Source organism: Antedon mediterranea, chromosome 2 (assembly GCF_964355755.1).
Source record: "Antedon mediterranea chromosome 2, ecAntMedi1.1, whole genome shotgun sequence".
In the NCBI taxonomy this organism is placed as follows: Eukaryota; Metazoa; Echinodermata; class Crinoidea; order Comatulida; family Antedonidae; genus Antedon; species Antedon mediterranea.
Window position 1 is genome coordinate 10,196,342 of NC_092671.1, and position 16,640 is coordinate 10,212,981.

The window sequence follows — 16,640 nt, forward strand, 5'->3', positions numbered from 1 at the left end:
ACATTTATCCGAAATTGAAGCACAAACAACGTTAATGAACTGTACTGGTTTAGGCTTACTTCTTACAGTTAGGCCTACTGAAACAATTTAACCTATATAACGTTAAGACACTACTGAACCGCATTATAAGCGTATAAGTTTCAACAAAGACTACCTTTCACTCTATTACTATTATTGAAATATAGAAATAATATTTCTACTTTATTAGTAAGTAACAAAACTAAACCAAGAAATGAAAGATGCATTTGCTTCGTTTTGATTTTTATTCTACCAATAATAGAGTCCTACAATACAACACATATCTAAAAAAGCAAAACAAAGCTCATACATCATATAACAGTTCAGTAAAGTGTATTCTGGCAGGTTTGAATATTAAAATTAAAATATCTTCTTTCTGTTTGCGAATTTACTAAGGTAGAATATGATGTTGACAGCAATTCAAACTGTTCCAATTTACGTATTAAATTACATGTAATTACTAACTAATTTCAGTAATAATATATTTTACACAGACTGATCACAATATCGAATTATCGATGATTATGCAAAACAAGCAAAACTGACCCCCTATCAGACGATAATCCAACGCGGGGAAAGGTTCCTATTTCTACACATGTGCTGCAGAAAGTTTGCGTGTTATTCAAGAGAAAATGGCGGGCTTTGTCACGTTCTTTTTGATTAATATCTAAACAGGTCCTGGGCTAGTTTATGGGAACTTTAGTCTGAAACCAAAGTCATCCGAGTTCAAATATCAAGCCAATTTCGAGAACTTTTACGGTTTAATTTAGATTCAGATGACATTTATTACTTTCGTTGTCCATTGTACGAATACAATATAAAAGGTATCAGTTACCTTGTGACCAACTTAAGTCTAGAGATTGAATTTGTAATACAAATTATTTTATATTTGTCATACCTACATATAAAAGTAAAATATGTATTAAATATATATATATATAAAAATTTAATATAAATAAATCGAGTAAGTAATTTAATTTGCCACAATTAAATTGAGAAAGGTCTATCTATTAACTGTCTGTCTGCTTATTCTTTTTTTATATAACTTATTAATGTTGCCTATGTAGTACAATCAATTATTGATTTCTGTCTTAAGTTCTATCTACACTATCAAACTTTATGTGACCAAAAAAACATGATGTGCCCATACAAATGGAGGCACGATGACATCATATCACTACCATATTTGGGTATATCACTACCATATTTGGGCACATCAAACTAGTTTGATAGTGTAGACAGAGCTTTAAATTGATATAACTGTTAGGTAGAGGGAAGATGCAAATCGACACGACACACCCAAAATACTAACCGCATCATCATGAAACCAGGAAGCAACAACTCACGACGCGCGATCTTGTGAAAAATCTGATTTAAAAAAAAACGGTACGATTGTACGCACGCGTAAACATTGGTAAACCTAACGTAAGCACAGTTAGCTTGTTTACGATATGTTGTTTTGTTAGATTATGAGTTTACCCTGGAATTCAAAGTATCTTGTAATGATGATATCTTTCCTGTTTGTTTTACGACTGATAACCAAAACACGTTGTTTTTTAATGACGTCATATGCATATTTTTCGACAAACGCAACAGTTTGATTACTAAAATAGATAACATTAATTATCGTCTTGTTTGGCAACCATTGGTTTTTAAGAGACATTGCGGTTTAAAGGAAACCTAATAATTCAGCCCCCTTGACCGTAATGTAGCCTAGCTAACGGAAGGAGAACTAATTTATCAACATGATGTCAATGAATCACTCAAAAGCATTACATTCCTTCATCTCTATTATTAGTAATTTACTGTATTCCAACGTACAAGGTCAATGAATGAATAGTAAAAATACATTGATTGCTAAAAATTCACCAAACTCTATTTTATTATAAAATATTATAATGTTTATATTGCGCCCTCTAGCAGAATTAACTTTTTTTATTAACTCTCCATTTTTTAATAATATCAGAAACCAAGGCAAAATGTTACTCTTCTTTTGTTGTTTCAGTTTGTTTTGAGCTCAACTTCATATGACGTGTTGCGCTAGACTCGCCCTAGATTGGGTTTCTTTAAAAAAAAACGTTTTCTGTTTATTCCAGCTTAAGTGTGTATGCCAAAATGGTTTTCTTTTTAGTCGCGTGCAACAAGACTCTACAGCTCACTATGTCGGTCGGTTGGTAAACAGTAACTTGTGCACGCGACTGCAGCCATGTATATGGCCTTGTTTTTAAAATGAAAATTAAGTAAATCGCCGTCTCAAACCTAGGATAACATTGAGCATTTAAAAACGGGTAATCTGAGCAACATTTTTAATAAAACATTTACATTTTCGGTTGGCCAAACTATTTAGATTTCAACGAACATTTATAGGCATGTACGCATAGTTCTTTTTTTTTAAGTTGATAGTACGATTTTGAATAAACCAATATGTTTTAGAACCATTATAAAGAACTTTTAAAACTTAGTTCAACAAAAACAGAAAAATATGAAGAAAAGATTATTTCAAACGACACATTGAATTATAACTTTCTGACAGTTTATAAAATTTAACAGACAGTATTTTTCGGTTCGGTTCAAATATGGAAATGTTTACAAGACCTGTGTTGGGTACACACAATGAAAGTTTAGGGGGGTTTTCTCTTAAAGGATGTTTTTCCTTCTCAAAGTCAACGGGCGGATGTCATGATAATTAATTATTACCAGAGTTTATTTTAGCTATGACTTGGCTGACATGAAGTTTCCTGGAGCGAAATCGGTCAGAAAAAAAAGAAAAAAAGAAAAATGAGTTTGAGTTAGGCCTATATTTCAAACTAATATTTTTAACAGTGTATAGATAAATGTGAGCCTTGTTATTAGACCACTGTTTGTCATGGTATTCCTTCAAGCCAGATTGGAACATCATAGTTCTGTCTTCTTCTAATACCGGTATCAATCAAATGGTTCTAATCTCGATTTGTATAGGATAACATTAACGTAACGGGCAACGCAAGTGATTTTACTAAATGATATACATATTATTATCGTTTAGTGATTGTTTGCCCTTACGATTAGTTGCGTCCTAGTGGGAACCGAGCTTTATAACTTCGCCATGTTGAAGATGTCCTAAAATTACATTAGGCCAACGTTTTTTGCTTAATTAATACGATTATACCCAATGGCTATAATTCTTTTTCGTTCTATTTATAGAAACTCGACATTTTAAGTCCCATCTACTAAATAATATATAGTTTGATGATTTCTTTTCCCTCCACTCCAACGTAGTAGCTTATCTTTGTTGGTTTTTTTTCTTTTAAACTTTTCATTATCATTTTCTTAATTTAGCTTCATATTAATGATAAATTACTTTACACATTAATTGTTCTGTTCTTAACGCTAGAAACCGCTATGTCAATATGAATCAAAAGTTTGAAATCATAATTCATCTTCATATGGCGATAACAATCTTCCAAATTAGTTTTGAATCATTATACTTAGCAATGTCAGATGGAATTTTCGTTGAGGAAATTATGGATAAAATTGTCGTTCAGTTAATCCATTAATTAATCCCTTGGGATTATTAATCTCTGTTTCGTAACCTTGATCAACCAGCTGATATTAATTCATTTTGTGTGAATACAAATATTGTCAATTCTCTTTTTGGCAATCATTACAATACAACTTGTGAATATCCAGCAGGGCGTTGCGTAAAAGAGTAGGCTCCTCAGTCTTAATATGGGATAGTTTTGGAAGAAATTTTCCCGAGTGTTCTTATCAAAATGTTGGGTTGTTTGTGTTTAGAAATTGCATTTACATTCAATATTATTTCTATAACTCATTAAAAAATTATACTTCACCGTAGGCCTCTGTAAACAATAATAACGGTAGGCCCACAAGCCTCATAGTAATGAAGAGAATTGGCTTTAAATTTTCTCTACAGCGCCTAAACACTGATTCCCAGCAGTAGATGCAAACCAGACTTTCACACCGGTGTCTATCACTACATTACCATAGCAACCACATCATTCCACAAGAAACAAACACGAGTTGTATAATGACTCAATAATATGGCATGTTTCAATAATGATGCATTATGGGAACTACGTTAATTAGTGCGTAACAACATTCAGACTACAACGGAAGTTTAATGTGCGCGTGACTTAAGTTGTTCGTTGACTTAATACATGCTGTCTAAATTAAGCATGTTAAACATGCGGATATTAAGTATGGTTTAAAAATAGAATTTAGTTATTTGTAAAATAAGCTTCCTTAGGACTACTCATGATGACAGAGTATCAACTTTAAGTTACCAGCATGTAATGTTGGTGTTATATTTTTCTTTGAACCAACAAGTGTATCATATTCTAGTACAATTTTATTTTAGGTGTTCTCATTAATTTTTAATTTCAATTAAAATGTTCGAGGAAGCTTAATTATAAAGAACGCTAATAAATTGGGAAAGATAATGTAGGCCTACATTTTTATCTTCACCGTGGTGTGGATATCGATAAACCGATACATTTAGGTCCCATGATAAGTTTGAACTCATCTGCTTCAGTTACGACATACTCTGGGGTAAGATCCAATATTGTAAAGCTACATGATCATAATGTAACAAATTTGCTTCCTGGATAGCTAGGTTAAGCGTCCCCATAACATTAAACTATTACATGTATGGAGCGCCCTAAATGACAAAAAGGAGTACCCGAGGTCATGTAATGCGGAAGAGTACACAACTCAATAGAAATGGACAGATTGAAAATTAACAACAGAAAGTTCTCTTAAAGTAGCACACTGCCATTACCCATGAGTTGCATAAATCTTAATAATAATCATGGCGACTTTATACTATTTGCGACCACAAGGATCGCGATTCAATTCAAACTGTGGCAGAAATCGTTCGAAAATGACCACTAATATGACAAACAAATGACCACTAATATGACAAACAAATGACCACTAATATGACAAACAAATTAAAACAGACTGTCGAACACTTTGGTCAAAAAGCTGTTGAGCGGATGTTGTGAAAATGAATTGGCACTCTGGAAGCAAATTGTCACTTCCGAGAATCAGTAATTAATAATTATATACAATTAATACTGAATATAAAACACGACTGACAGGTAGCTAGAGAAGCGGTACAGGCGTGTCACTGACGACGGACATAAGCTATCTACCAACTAAACGAAGCCAACATGCCCCTGAATGAAGCAAACTAAACGAAGCCAACATGCCCCTGAAGCAAACCAATGTTACCGATAATTATGCTCTACCAATATAAACGGTGCAAACATTCGCTGTTAACGATATTCGTTGCTCAGTTATGAATATATATCATAAATATATGTTTTACAGATATTATATTCGGTGTTCGAGGCTCTGCCAAGCAAACACAACTTTCACATTGACAACTGTCTACATTATCAAACTACAGTAGTGAAAAAGTGTGATGTGCCCAAATATGGTAGTGATATGATGTAATCATGTCCATATATGGGCACAAACACATGTGTAGACAGAGCTTAATTGTTGTGACAGAATCGAGGCCCGAGTTGATGTATATACTTAAGTTAATTTTATAATTTAAAAATAAAGCTTAATTACCTCCAAACTCATATTACTGATTTTTCAATCCGTTGCAAAAGAAGAGTGGCCAATAGGATTGGAAGACATGTTATTAACCCGCAATATAGTCAGTATTTATAATACTGATTTACTTATAATATAACTGACCTCCAAACACATCGAGGTATAAAATTCAAAATTAGTTTTACATAATTTAGTTTTACTTGAGATAATATTTCAATTTTATTTTTTTAACTTAACAACTTGATATCATGCAGCTTGTAATTTCTTTAATATTACCGTGGTAAATGAATTGACAATCAAAGCGTGACGATAAACTACCGGTTTGTTGAGTAACACGTGTATCATATGTATCATCTTAACCTTTATTTCGTTTGTGAAGAAATTATATTTTGTACGATATTCGATACGGTATACGACATTCTCCGAAACACAACAGTATAATTAGACATACATTCTGAGAATATATTGCTACTATCGGCTATGGCAATTAGTGTTACAAGATATACAGGAGACACAATTATAATGTAATCACTTTGTTCGGTGAAACTTTCAGGGGACATTTTAATTCTCAGTGGATATGTTGACAGTTGGTTATAATTACCAGGGGTGGATCCAGGGAGACAGGCAGAAGAGTAAAAGGAAATAGAAAAGAGAGGAATTATCTAGGCCTATTAGTATTATTAATTAATATTTAGGCAACTCTACAATGTGCTTCACCGGGTCAATAAAACAATTGCGGTACACAATCCGACAGGAAAGACCACGAAAACATGTGGCAAAAAATCTATAGGCAGCATATAAAGTGGAACACATCACTTGTCAGTCATGGTGTTACGTTTCTACATCTCCTCCCTATATTTGATAGAGTATAAATAACATCAGAACTCATTAATTTAAAAGCGAGCAGCATTTGTTTATAAGCCTACTGTCAGTCATACAGTGGCACACGCAGTACCTGTACTACATCTTTGTTAGGGGGCTATTGCGGCGGCACGAAACTCCTCCTACTCGAAGTTTTAGCGTTGTTTTTTCCTCCGGTTTTCTACAATATACGACTGCCGCTGTGGAATACGCCATTAAGAAGAAGAATAAACGTATAGGTCACGTGAGCGAGTAGTGGACTATCTGAAAAGTTTAGCAGTGTTCAACAACAGAGACTCCGCCCACTGTAGAGCTGAACGACAAAATACTTTTCATTGGGGTTCAGTTAGACGTATGAAGTCCTAGTGTTCGCATATGCTATTGTTCCCGCGCATTTACATACATAAAACGTTATTCTTCTGTTTGAACATACAGTTTGTTTTACACTGACCTTGTGGTACAACGGCAGTAAACGTCCATGTAGAAGTTACACGCTTTTTGGATTCAATACTATTTTAATAATGAAGTTGAATTATTTCGGCTGTACGATGCGGCCTCTCTCATCAACTTTCTCGTGGATTGCATTATTTTCTGGATTGTTATTTGTATTATATTGTGATTGTGCAGTTGTAAACCCAGATAAGTTAGTTTTAGAAACATCTCCACCTTCAATTGAGGAAGTAGTAGTAGAGACCGCTACGGTCGTTACAGAGAATAAAAGGGATAGAGATCAAAAACGAAGAAATAGGCAAAGAACAACCGAGTTGGATACGCCGCAGCAGCCGGGTACAGAGGAAAAACCTAATGGATACCCTTCCCCTTACAACCCAGGTAAGCTAAAAAAAAACATCCAATTATTCTATATATTTTATTTTATGATTTATATATAAATATATATTTATCTAATTGTTCAGGGTGACAGAAATACTGTCACTACTCTTCTCTTTTGTTGATAACGTAAGGAAGATATCCCCAGATTTTATGTATATTATTCTGTTTAACCCAGAGGCTATGCAAACAAAAGGTGCGAATGAAGAGAATACCTTTTACTGTCCAATGGGTTTTATACATGCTGATGATTCCTTCACAATTAGACGCCTCTGCTCAATTCCTATCTGTGTAGATAATACCTCATCCACGAAAGCTTTTGTTCAATGGAATTGACACTCAACTAAAGACGAATCATTGCATTAAAAACCTGCACAGATTTTTTTTTTTTAATGAATAGGCCTACTGTGATAGCGATCGTCTGCTAATAAGGTTGCCTTGCAGACGACCATGTTTACCACCAGGAACACGTGATCATGGTCGATGCACGCTTTACTACAGTCCGCAATATTTTGTGTCGAACCAAATAAGGAATAGGTCAATGCAGTAATTTTAATGAAATACTACCCACAAGCCTATATTATTATGTAAACTTTAAACAAATGAGCACAATGATTATCATTTAAATTCATTAAATTTATAATAACAGTTTAGGGGACGGTCTAATAACAAGAAAACAAAATGGCAACGCTACCGGTATTTAGTTTACACACTACATTTACAAGATACGCGTCTTCATTATTATTTAATTATTCATAAGTTTTAAATGATAGCTTTCGGTGATATTAAAATAAATATATCGATCCGTAGCTTCAAATTAGGCCTACTAGGCCTAGATTATGAACACCGCATGCAGTGATTAGACATAGGCATCACATGTTGAATCAGCCGATTATACTATGCCATAACTAAATCGAATTAATAATATTTATGTTTCTGTCAATCTGTCAAATACAGACAAAAATCTAATTGATAGTCAGCTATTATTTACACAATTTATTCGCATACTACTTGTAAAAATGTCCGATGTAAATATTGGCTGCCTGCCAAATTGAATTTCTAAACCCCCATATCATCATTAAGCGTCTGTAGTGCTAAAGTCTATATTATTATTATCGGTGGGTTGTCCTGTGATTGGCCGAAAACGAGGGTGTGTGTCTAGATTACTTTTAACCAATACAGTAAGGTAGGCCTACATTTATGTAATTCATTCTTTATATTTAGTAGGCACATGAGCTTAACTACGTCTATATTTTTATTTCGATGATGTTAACACTTTTTAACAGTTTATGTTATGACGTACACACTAGCTAACGTGAATAAATATATTCGTTAAGTATATTAAACCAAAACATTTTAGGATAATGTATATAGCCTGTAAAATGTAACATGTAATACATAGATTTCGGTAACTATCAAAAGTAGGCCTATACGTGTGGATGATAGGCCTACATAAATCGCCCGTGACAACAAGTGAGTAGAGGGTGTGGACCTGTGGTGATAACAAATGGAGATTTTTATAATACTGTATTTCAAGATACGGTGTTTTATATACAGTAGAAGGAAATTGGAAACATTTTAGTAGATTTTTTTCCTTTCAAGAAATTTACCCTAGTTTCTGGATTGAAATTGCTTTCATTCGTCAGAGAATTTAGGGCCTACTACATAAAACACAAATATTTACTCATTAAATATTACAAAAAACTAATTAGTATTTATTTGTATGTTGAGTTCTCGGTAACATTCCTTCTGGTAGAACTCTTAAAAAGTTCAATTCACTTTCAGCTGTCGATCATATAGAATGAAGGTTGCTGATGTAACAGCAGTATACAGCAAAGTGAAATGCATTGTGAACCGTATGAATTCAAGTACTGATACGTTTCATATACATTTAAATAGCATTCTATTGCATCAACCACACGATGAAACGATAGGAACAGGTAAAACAAACTCGCACTATATGTGCTTTCTATGCGAACAATATCCTATAAATTACACGTGTCTCAAATGTCACCATTTCTTTGTCTTCCTATTTATTGGCAATATTATAGAAGGAGGTGGAAATGAAAGAGGTTATTATGCCCTTAATTGTTACATTTGTGATTTTTTGCAACAAAATCAAGACAACTTTGACAGCTTTTCGGCGATTTTCTCGCTCTCGAGTTCCTTCTTTTTATATCAGAAGAATATGAAACTTTCTCAACAAAAGACCGAACGTTTCTTTTTGTATTGATGTTTTCTACCAGGAAAGTTCAGAGGATGAGATCAATAAATTACGTTTACTTCTTTTTCTCAATCATAAGTTCTATTATCATTTAATTAACACAAAGAAAGGAGGCAACCTAAATCTTTTATTTTTAAATTCGTATTGAATATAAAAATTTACAAAATATATCACACACTAAAGTTTTAAATAGTTATTGTGAGTGTAAAGATCAGTATATTTAACCACGCTTGGCATGCTAAGTTGACCCCTAATTAGACACCTAAGAAATTACGAGTGTACACCAATAAATTATTGCCTTTTCCGAATAATTTGTCATTATTTCACCATAAAGAGAACGTGTACAATTTCAAATAGGCTTAATAATGAACAATGTATATTTAATGGAAATCGACCGACAAGTTCATTGACATACTACAAGGTGGATGACTCCAGGGATAGAGAAATGAATATGTTCGCTTAGGCCTAAACGTTTCATAGAGATCCATATAACAGTCAGGGGAAAATGGTCCAACTTTCTATGAGTTTTATCAAATAATCTATATTGTTTCGACAACTCTTGTAACATGACCACAGTGCTGATTTTGCTATCCCCCTTCACTCCCTAACGGTTAAGGTCTTAATTAAAATATAAACCATCGTAGTGGTGCGCATGCGTTTCTACATTCTGATTCATGTTTAAACAGGCCATCAAAATCAGGTATCTCGACAATTATAGTATCCTTGCAGGCCTAATTATACCTCAAATACATTAAATCATAATTCGCAATATGATTCAATACCATGTGTTGATCCCAGACTTCCAAACATGAAGGTCTTGGAGCATCCTGCCTCTGTATCTTTCTACAAGGTTGCTAGACTAGAATTTTTTTTAAAGAATTCCTTGATTTTCATTTATTTTATGGCAGGAAGAGTAGTAACCTTACGTGTCCCTGCTATCATTCACAATGATACTACAATATTGAATGACTATAAAGTGCGCCTCATGGTTTAATTTAGATTTGATAGGTACTGTATATATGATAATCCTTTGTTTGACGGCATATACATTCATTTTCCTTGTAATGGTTTCTGTTTGTTTTATATTTTATACTGAACACAACGACTTTACACTAAATGAACATGTTGTTAGACGGAAGCTGCAGGACATCCCGTGTTTTCATAGTATTTTGGTATTTTTTCTTTTGGTAGATCGTGAGTCATCGAAACGCGGTTAAACGCCTGATTTAACAGTTGGTCCTGTTAGTCTAGCCCATTGTCATTCTCCTTTGGTATTAATGGAATCATTCATTACATTATATAACATACAAACGTTGTTATAATTCGTATTCGAATTACAATAATTGCATGTATAATTCGCTAATTTTTTTGACATGTTAATATTCTTTAATATATATGTAGTAAAATATATTTAGCCTATATATAACAACTAAATACAGTAGATTCCTAACAAGTGAAATAGAAAGGCCTGTGTCGAAGCCTTGTCAGCCGGGTTATTTGTGAAAAGTATACAGACAGTGATACTCGCTATATACCCTACATTATGGTTAAAAAATAAAAAACTAATTTCAATGAACCTGATGTTATACAGGTTTGTTAGATCATACATAAGGTTTAAATACATGGTTACTGGTCTTACTGGTTAGACATTCTTTACGAGGCCTATGCGTTATCCAGCGTCGAAGTTCGAAAACACCACCCACCTAGCCCCCTCCCTTTTTCGTGCTAGTAGGATTTTAGTTTACGACTATCTTTTGTAGAAAATGTGTCCTCGGTACTATGAATCGTTTATATTTCAATTGAATTTTTCTCTGTGGATATTCGAAGTCGATTGATGAAATTTGAACGGCTGCCGTCAAAAAAAGGATTTGTTAACAATTTGACAAGATCAGTAAATCCGTATCGTTCGTTAATCTTGGATTATGAAAACAAAACCAGACTACATAACTGGTGGCAAACTGCAACCTTGGTTTTGTGACAGATTTCTAGGATTGTATTGTACTGTACAAGATATAACAGAAGTCGACGAGGCGACTGGCACGCGAATAATGTCATTGGTCTTCTTCATGCCTTTGGTCCAATTTCTTCTTTTGTAATCGCTAAGGATTTAACGAGAAAAGATGTCATTCAGATGTTTTAAGAGGAGATAAAATTAGTCCGTTAAATTTTCTACCATTAAATTGAGAACAAACGTAAGAGCTATAGATATAGAACACAAGGCTGAGCCTTTTATTCTTCTGCAATATTCTTTAAGATAGATTATCAATTGTAGAGAATTGTTCACGTGGCGGACGTTGCACCGCACTGTAGTGCTGTTGTGATGTCATTCTCATGTCAAGTTGATAGGGTCTTGGGTTGATGGGGTGTGACGTGTTGTTGGTGCATTATTAGGGTCTTCACTCCGGATCGACACGTTACGATACCGTACCGTATTCCTGAGTGCCAACCCGCCTAAATCTAACAACCGTTAAGCAACCCCTTCGTTACAAATTCTGGACGACGCCACTGTGATGTTCACATTATATTTACAACCGTACTTTTTAGCAACCAGACTTCAGCTTCATTGTTGATGAATTTGCGTGTATATATAAGGTATATACAGTAAGCGCGTTTACGAAAAATCTACTTAGTAAAATATCAAAATCTACTGTTCAGAAACCATACGCCTGGTTATTCAGAAACGTAAAAAAAACGCTAAAAATAATTTTACAATTACGATTTTGTCCTGCTCGAATGATGACATACGGCACACGTATACGGGAGATTCCTGGTCAGTGATGATTACCAGGCGTGTCACTGGTTGACAGCTCGTAAAAGACAACCCACATCATCAAAAGCAGTTGTTATCAATAACCTATATATTGTGGCTTGTTAATATAGATCATGATAAAAATCGTTACACAGTGTGGTTGATAAATGTGGGAAAATGTAATAAATCATATTAATCGTATTTAACAACATATGTTACCGGTAAAATCACAGTGTCTGATTAGACCAAGTTCGCAAACTATTTCCTTATCAGAGGATGCACTATCATGTGAGCATCTATCTATACTTTAATACACATACGCAGTACAATAATGATTGTATGGTGACTGTGACGTAACGAATGGCAAGAAGCATATTTTACTTATGTAAGATTCAAACCCAGGGCCACTTAACTGGACTGAGCGTATGCTGCTTTCAATATCCTGAACTACGATTCCAAAATCAAATGAATTATTTCAAACATTCCGCTTAAATACCGGTATCGTAACTGGCCTATATTATGCCAATGGTATAAAATGTTCAAACGCGCGCAAACTGCATCCAGTGGTAGTAGGATCCAAATCAAACATTAAAAAAGATCGAAAGAAAGGGACCATAATATTATAATCAGAACCATTGTGATCAGGGTATTGTGTCATTGTATTTGGCCCCGGGCCGCTAAGTAAGTACTTGGTAATCACGTGACTAAACTGAAAACTTATTGAAATTGCTTCAACGATATAGGTATTTTTCCGTTTTGGTATATTTTAATGGCGTTCATTCAACCAAAACTGATCACACTTTGTGACTACATAATTGTTGCCCTACCACTGCTTTAACATTTCATGGTGTGTATTGAAAATTTGGAATTATTAAGTTATCTAGTCCCTTAATATCCTGGTTTTGAACAGAAGAGAACAGAGACGGCTTAACAGAGATCAACTCTTTGTTGTATTCCTTTTAAGAGTTCTCTTTCATAAATTGTTACACGAAGGACAGCACTAGTTCCAGGGATGTCATAATATAGTATGCTTTTAAATTAAAATATTTCTTTTTATTAATATATCGCCTTGCCGACCCAGTTTATAACCCATTTTAGGATGGAAACATATTGCATTCTTCCCACGTGTTACTGTTACCATACAATATAGTATGTAGACTGCCGTACCTGTATGGCGAGCTGTGTAGTACTTTCACGATAGATGGTCAAACAAAGTGAACATTTAATGGAGGTGTCCTAAAGACCAGTTGTATTCCTTCTTATTACTTTTAATACGTTTGTTATAAAAATGTTCATTGCAATCTTGATGGACATATTGCGATCGAATTCAACCCATTATTTGAATATATATCATTGGTATATTGATACGCTTTGTTTAACCAATAGTTTGCGGTTGATAACAAGGTCAGGACCGAACACACTTTGACAATTTGCCAAATTATATTTTAAGAGTGAAGTGGTTTCGTTTGACTTATCAATATCTTCAACTCATAAATCATTAAAACAAAATTCGATGACGTTGTTGAAAATGAGTTGTACAAACATACGGGTTCTCTGACATCATTCTTGAAGCTGGCTGACGATTGCTATGCTATATTACTGCTATATGTGAATATCATATCTTTTCATCCATCTATAATATTGAATTTACCCCAAGCGTCCTGTACCTATCTTGTCAGACTACACCCTCCAGAGATTAACCCGTTTGTTTATATTTTTATCTTCCAGACGATCTACAACTTGGCTGTACCGAACTCAGATCAAAACGGTATATTTCGGATGGATTTTGCACAAGTATAAAACCTATCACAGAAGTTGTCTGTGCTGGCGAATGCTTACCCGTACGAAACCTTCCATGGTACGCCGAATACGTCAAAGTATGGAGTACCGAAAAGACAAAAGAATGGCGATGCGTAAATGATGTTATTCGCCATAAACGGGTTCATCTCCGTTGTGAAAATGGTGAAAGGCGAACATATAGAATTCGAACTGTTCGAAGTTGCAAATGTAAAAAATACAATAAAAAACACAACCAGTCTCGCTTGGACAATAACCATCATCAAGATACAAGTCGAACGGAACGTAAACGAAGTCGAGAAAAGGAAAACTGATAAGGGGGAAAATTAGTTTGCCCTTTGTGCCTTTACGTGGTGCTAAAATGGTGAAGAACGTATCGCAGACGGTTAAGTACATTTTACGTCTGGTTTACGATCACATGACGTGGTGACGAGACTTTAACCCAAAGTGTACAAGTCTACACTGTTAAAGATGTGTATGTCACCAATGACAGAAGTGGAGGTGCCTAACCAGCAACCTGGATTAATGTACAGTACGAATCAGACGTCATACGTGTACAAGAAACTGTAACGTCATAATGTTAATTCTATAACAAACTCGTACGGTAACATTAACCAATGCAATAGAATTAACACAGGAGTACGGTACGAAAACTCAATAGTACGAACTAACTGCCATTATAAGGCATATTATTATATAACCTGTTATGCCATCGCACATTTGTATAATATTGAATTTAGTGTAAAGTTCATTTGTGAAACGTTGTAAATAATTTTTATGTATAAATAATGATATTGTATTTGCTATGGTTGCATTGGAAGCACAGATGGCAAGTTGATTGTATTCATTTATGATATATTGTATATTGTTTCTTTTTGAATAGTTTATATAAAAGCAGTATTAATTTTCTTACATTTAAAAAATAATAATTCTAATGTTATGCTGATGATGTGATCAGTGATTTAGCATTTTACTAATAAGTGCATGTTGTTCACGAATGTTAACAAGGAAATTATATCCTTTGTCACCGAACACTTTTGAATATAATTTAATAATATAATTTGAATGAAAGATACAAATTATTTAACGGATTCTTGCATAATTTTGCTACAGCATTTAATTGTAAAAAACTTATATTAAGCACTATAAATGTATCTGGGCCCTCATCAAATCGTAGAAAACTATGATTATAATACAAAATTAAAAGTGTTGATATTTATAGTGTTACTTTTATAGGACTAATTTATTGTATTATAAGATATAACAAAAGAATAATTTATCGCGAAACAAAAATTACATTATACTACCGGGTATTCAAGTTTTTACATATCTTACGCGCGCGTAAAAATATTTTTGTACGCGCGCGTACAGGCATGGTGTCAGTGTTTCTACGTGCGTTTAGATGCATGATACATTAACATCAACTGTACGCGTCAAGGTAGATGCATAATATAGTAACATCATCTGTACGCGCGAGTCAAGTTTGGATTCATAATATATTAACAGCATCTGTACGCGCGCGTCAAGTTTAGATGCATGACATCAGTGTTCATACGCACTAATCAATTAGATTCTCGATATATTACGATTTGTAAACGCGCATCAAGTAGCGTCACTAATGAAATGTTTTTGATTTTAGATCACCATGATTTCTTGGTCCCTTTACGTGGTATTTTATCAAGTTCAATTTTATATTTGACCAATGTTTAAAAAATTAATATTATTTGCCTATAATAGGAAATACAATTTAGTTATTGTTTAATTCAAATCTATTCTTATCGAGAGCAGAAATACATTTTCATGTTGGTATGCATATTAAAATGATATAACTGTTGGTTTTAGAATTTAAAAATATAATGTATAGAATTGAATATCTTTCAAGTTTCTTAATGTTTATTAATAACAATACTGTTTTCTTTGTTAATTTAATAATAATTGTTGTTTTACTGGCTGGGATTATCATTTCGAAATGTTCGTTTATCATTCTATTTTAATATTTACGATAGTCATTCCATTGAAATAGGCAACCTTGTTAAAATCTATATCTAGAGTATATTGATGTAAAATTCTGTTTTAATGTTCAACATTCATATTATAAAGAAAATACAATATTTATGGTGTTATTGCTTTATTTAGAATTAACAGGTTTTAAATCTGCTGAAAATACAGCAAATTAAAGCGAAGAAGAGTAAAAAGTTATAAACATATTTAAGTGTAACTGTATTTCGGAATAAAGCAACCCGAAAGTAACACTAAGAACGTTCAAAAGTTGTACTGTTGTATATCGACTATCGATTATAGTAGCCGGTCTCTTGTCTGCCATGTTTGGTTTGAAACTTGATCAAGATTGACAGTAATCGCCAATGTTTAGATAATAATACTACTACGCCAATCATTGCGATTTTATAATAAAAAGCAAAATAATGAATATTGATAGACAAGGTTTGCGTACACAAACTAATGAATACATCACATCATCATAATTATCATTAATGCTTTCAATGCGTTTCCTTGAATCAGAAAGAAATCAGCCAAATGACACAGGTCGATTATATTAAATGTGCTTAGAAAAAAAAACAACTTAACTTTATTTCTTTT

The 16,640-nt window shown here is 33.6% G+C and overlaps 1 protein-coding gene across 1 annotated transcript; it reads left to right on the forward strand.

Annotated features, from left to right (window-relative positions):
* The first annotated feature begins 6,786 nt into the window (after positions 1-6,786).
* Positions 6,787-16,427, forward strand: LOC140039615 (uncharacterized). The gene is made up of 2 exons (XM_072085234.1): positions 6,787-7,275; positions 13,974-16,427. The coding sequence occupies exons 1-2, from the start codon at positions 6,966-6,968 to the stop codon at positions 14,354-14,356; spliced, it is 693 nt and encodes a 230-aa protein (XP_071941335.1). The 5' UTR covers positions 6,787-6,965; the 3' UTR covers positions 14,357-16,427.
* Positions 16,428-16,640: the final 213 nt, after the last annotated feature.

Bases quoted from the DNA above. Each gene is read 5' to 3' on its own strand.
- LOC140039615 (XM_072085234.1), top strand. From the start codon at position 6,966: ATGAAGTTGAATTATTTCGGCTGTACGATGCGGCCTCTCTCATCAACT. The intron at 7,276-13,973 runs GTAAGCTAAAAA...TTTATCTTCCAG, and splicing joins CCCTTCCCCTTACAACCCAG to ACGATCTACAACTTGGCTGT.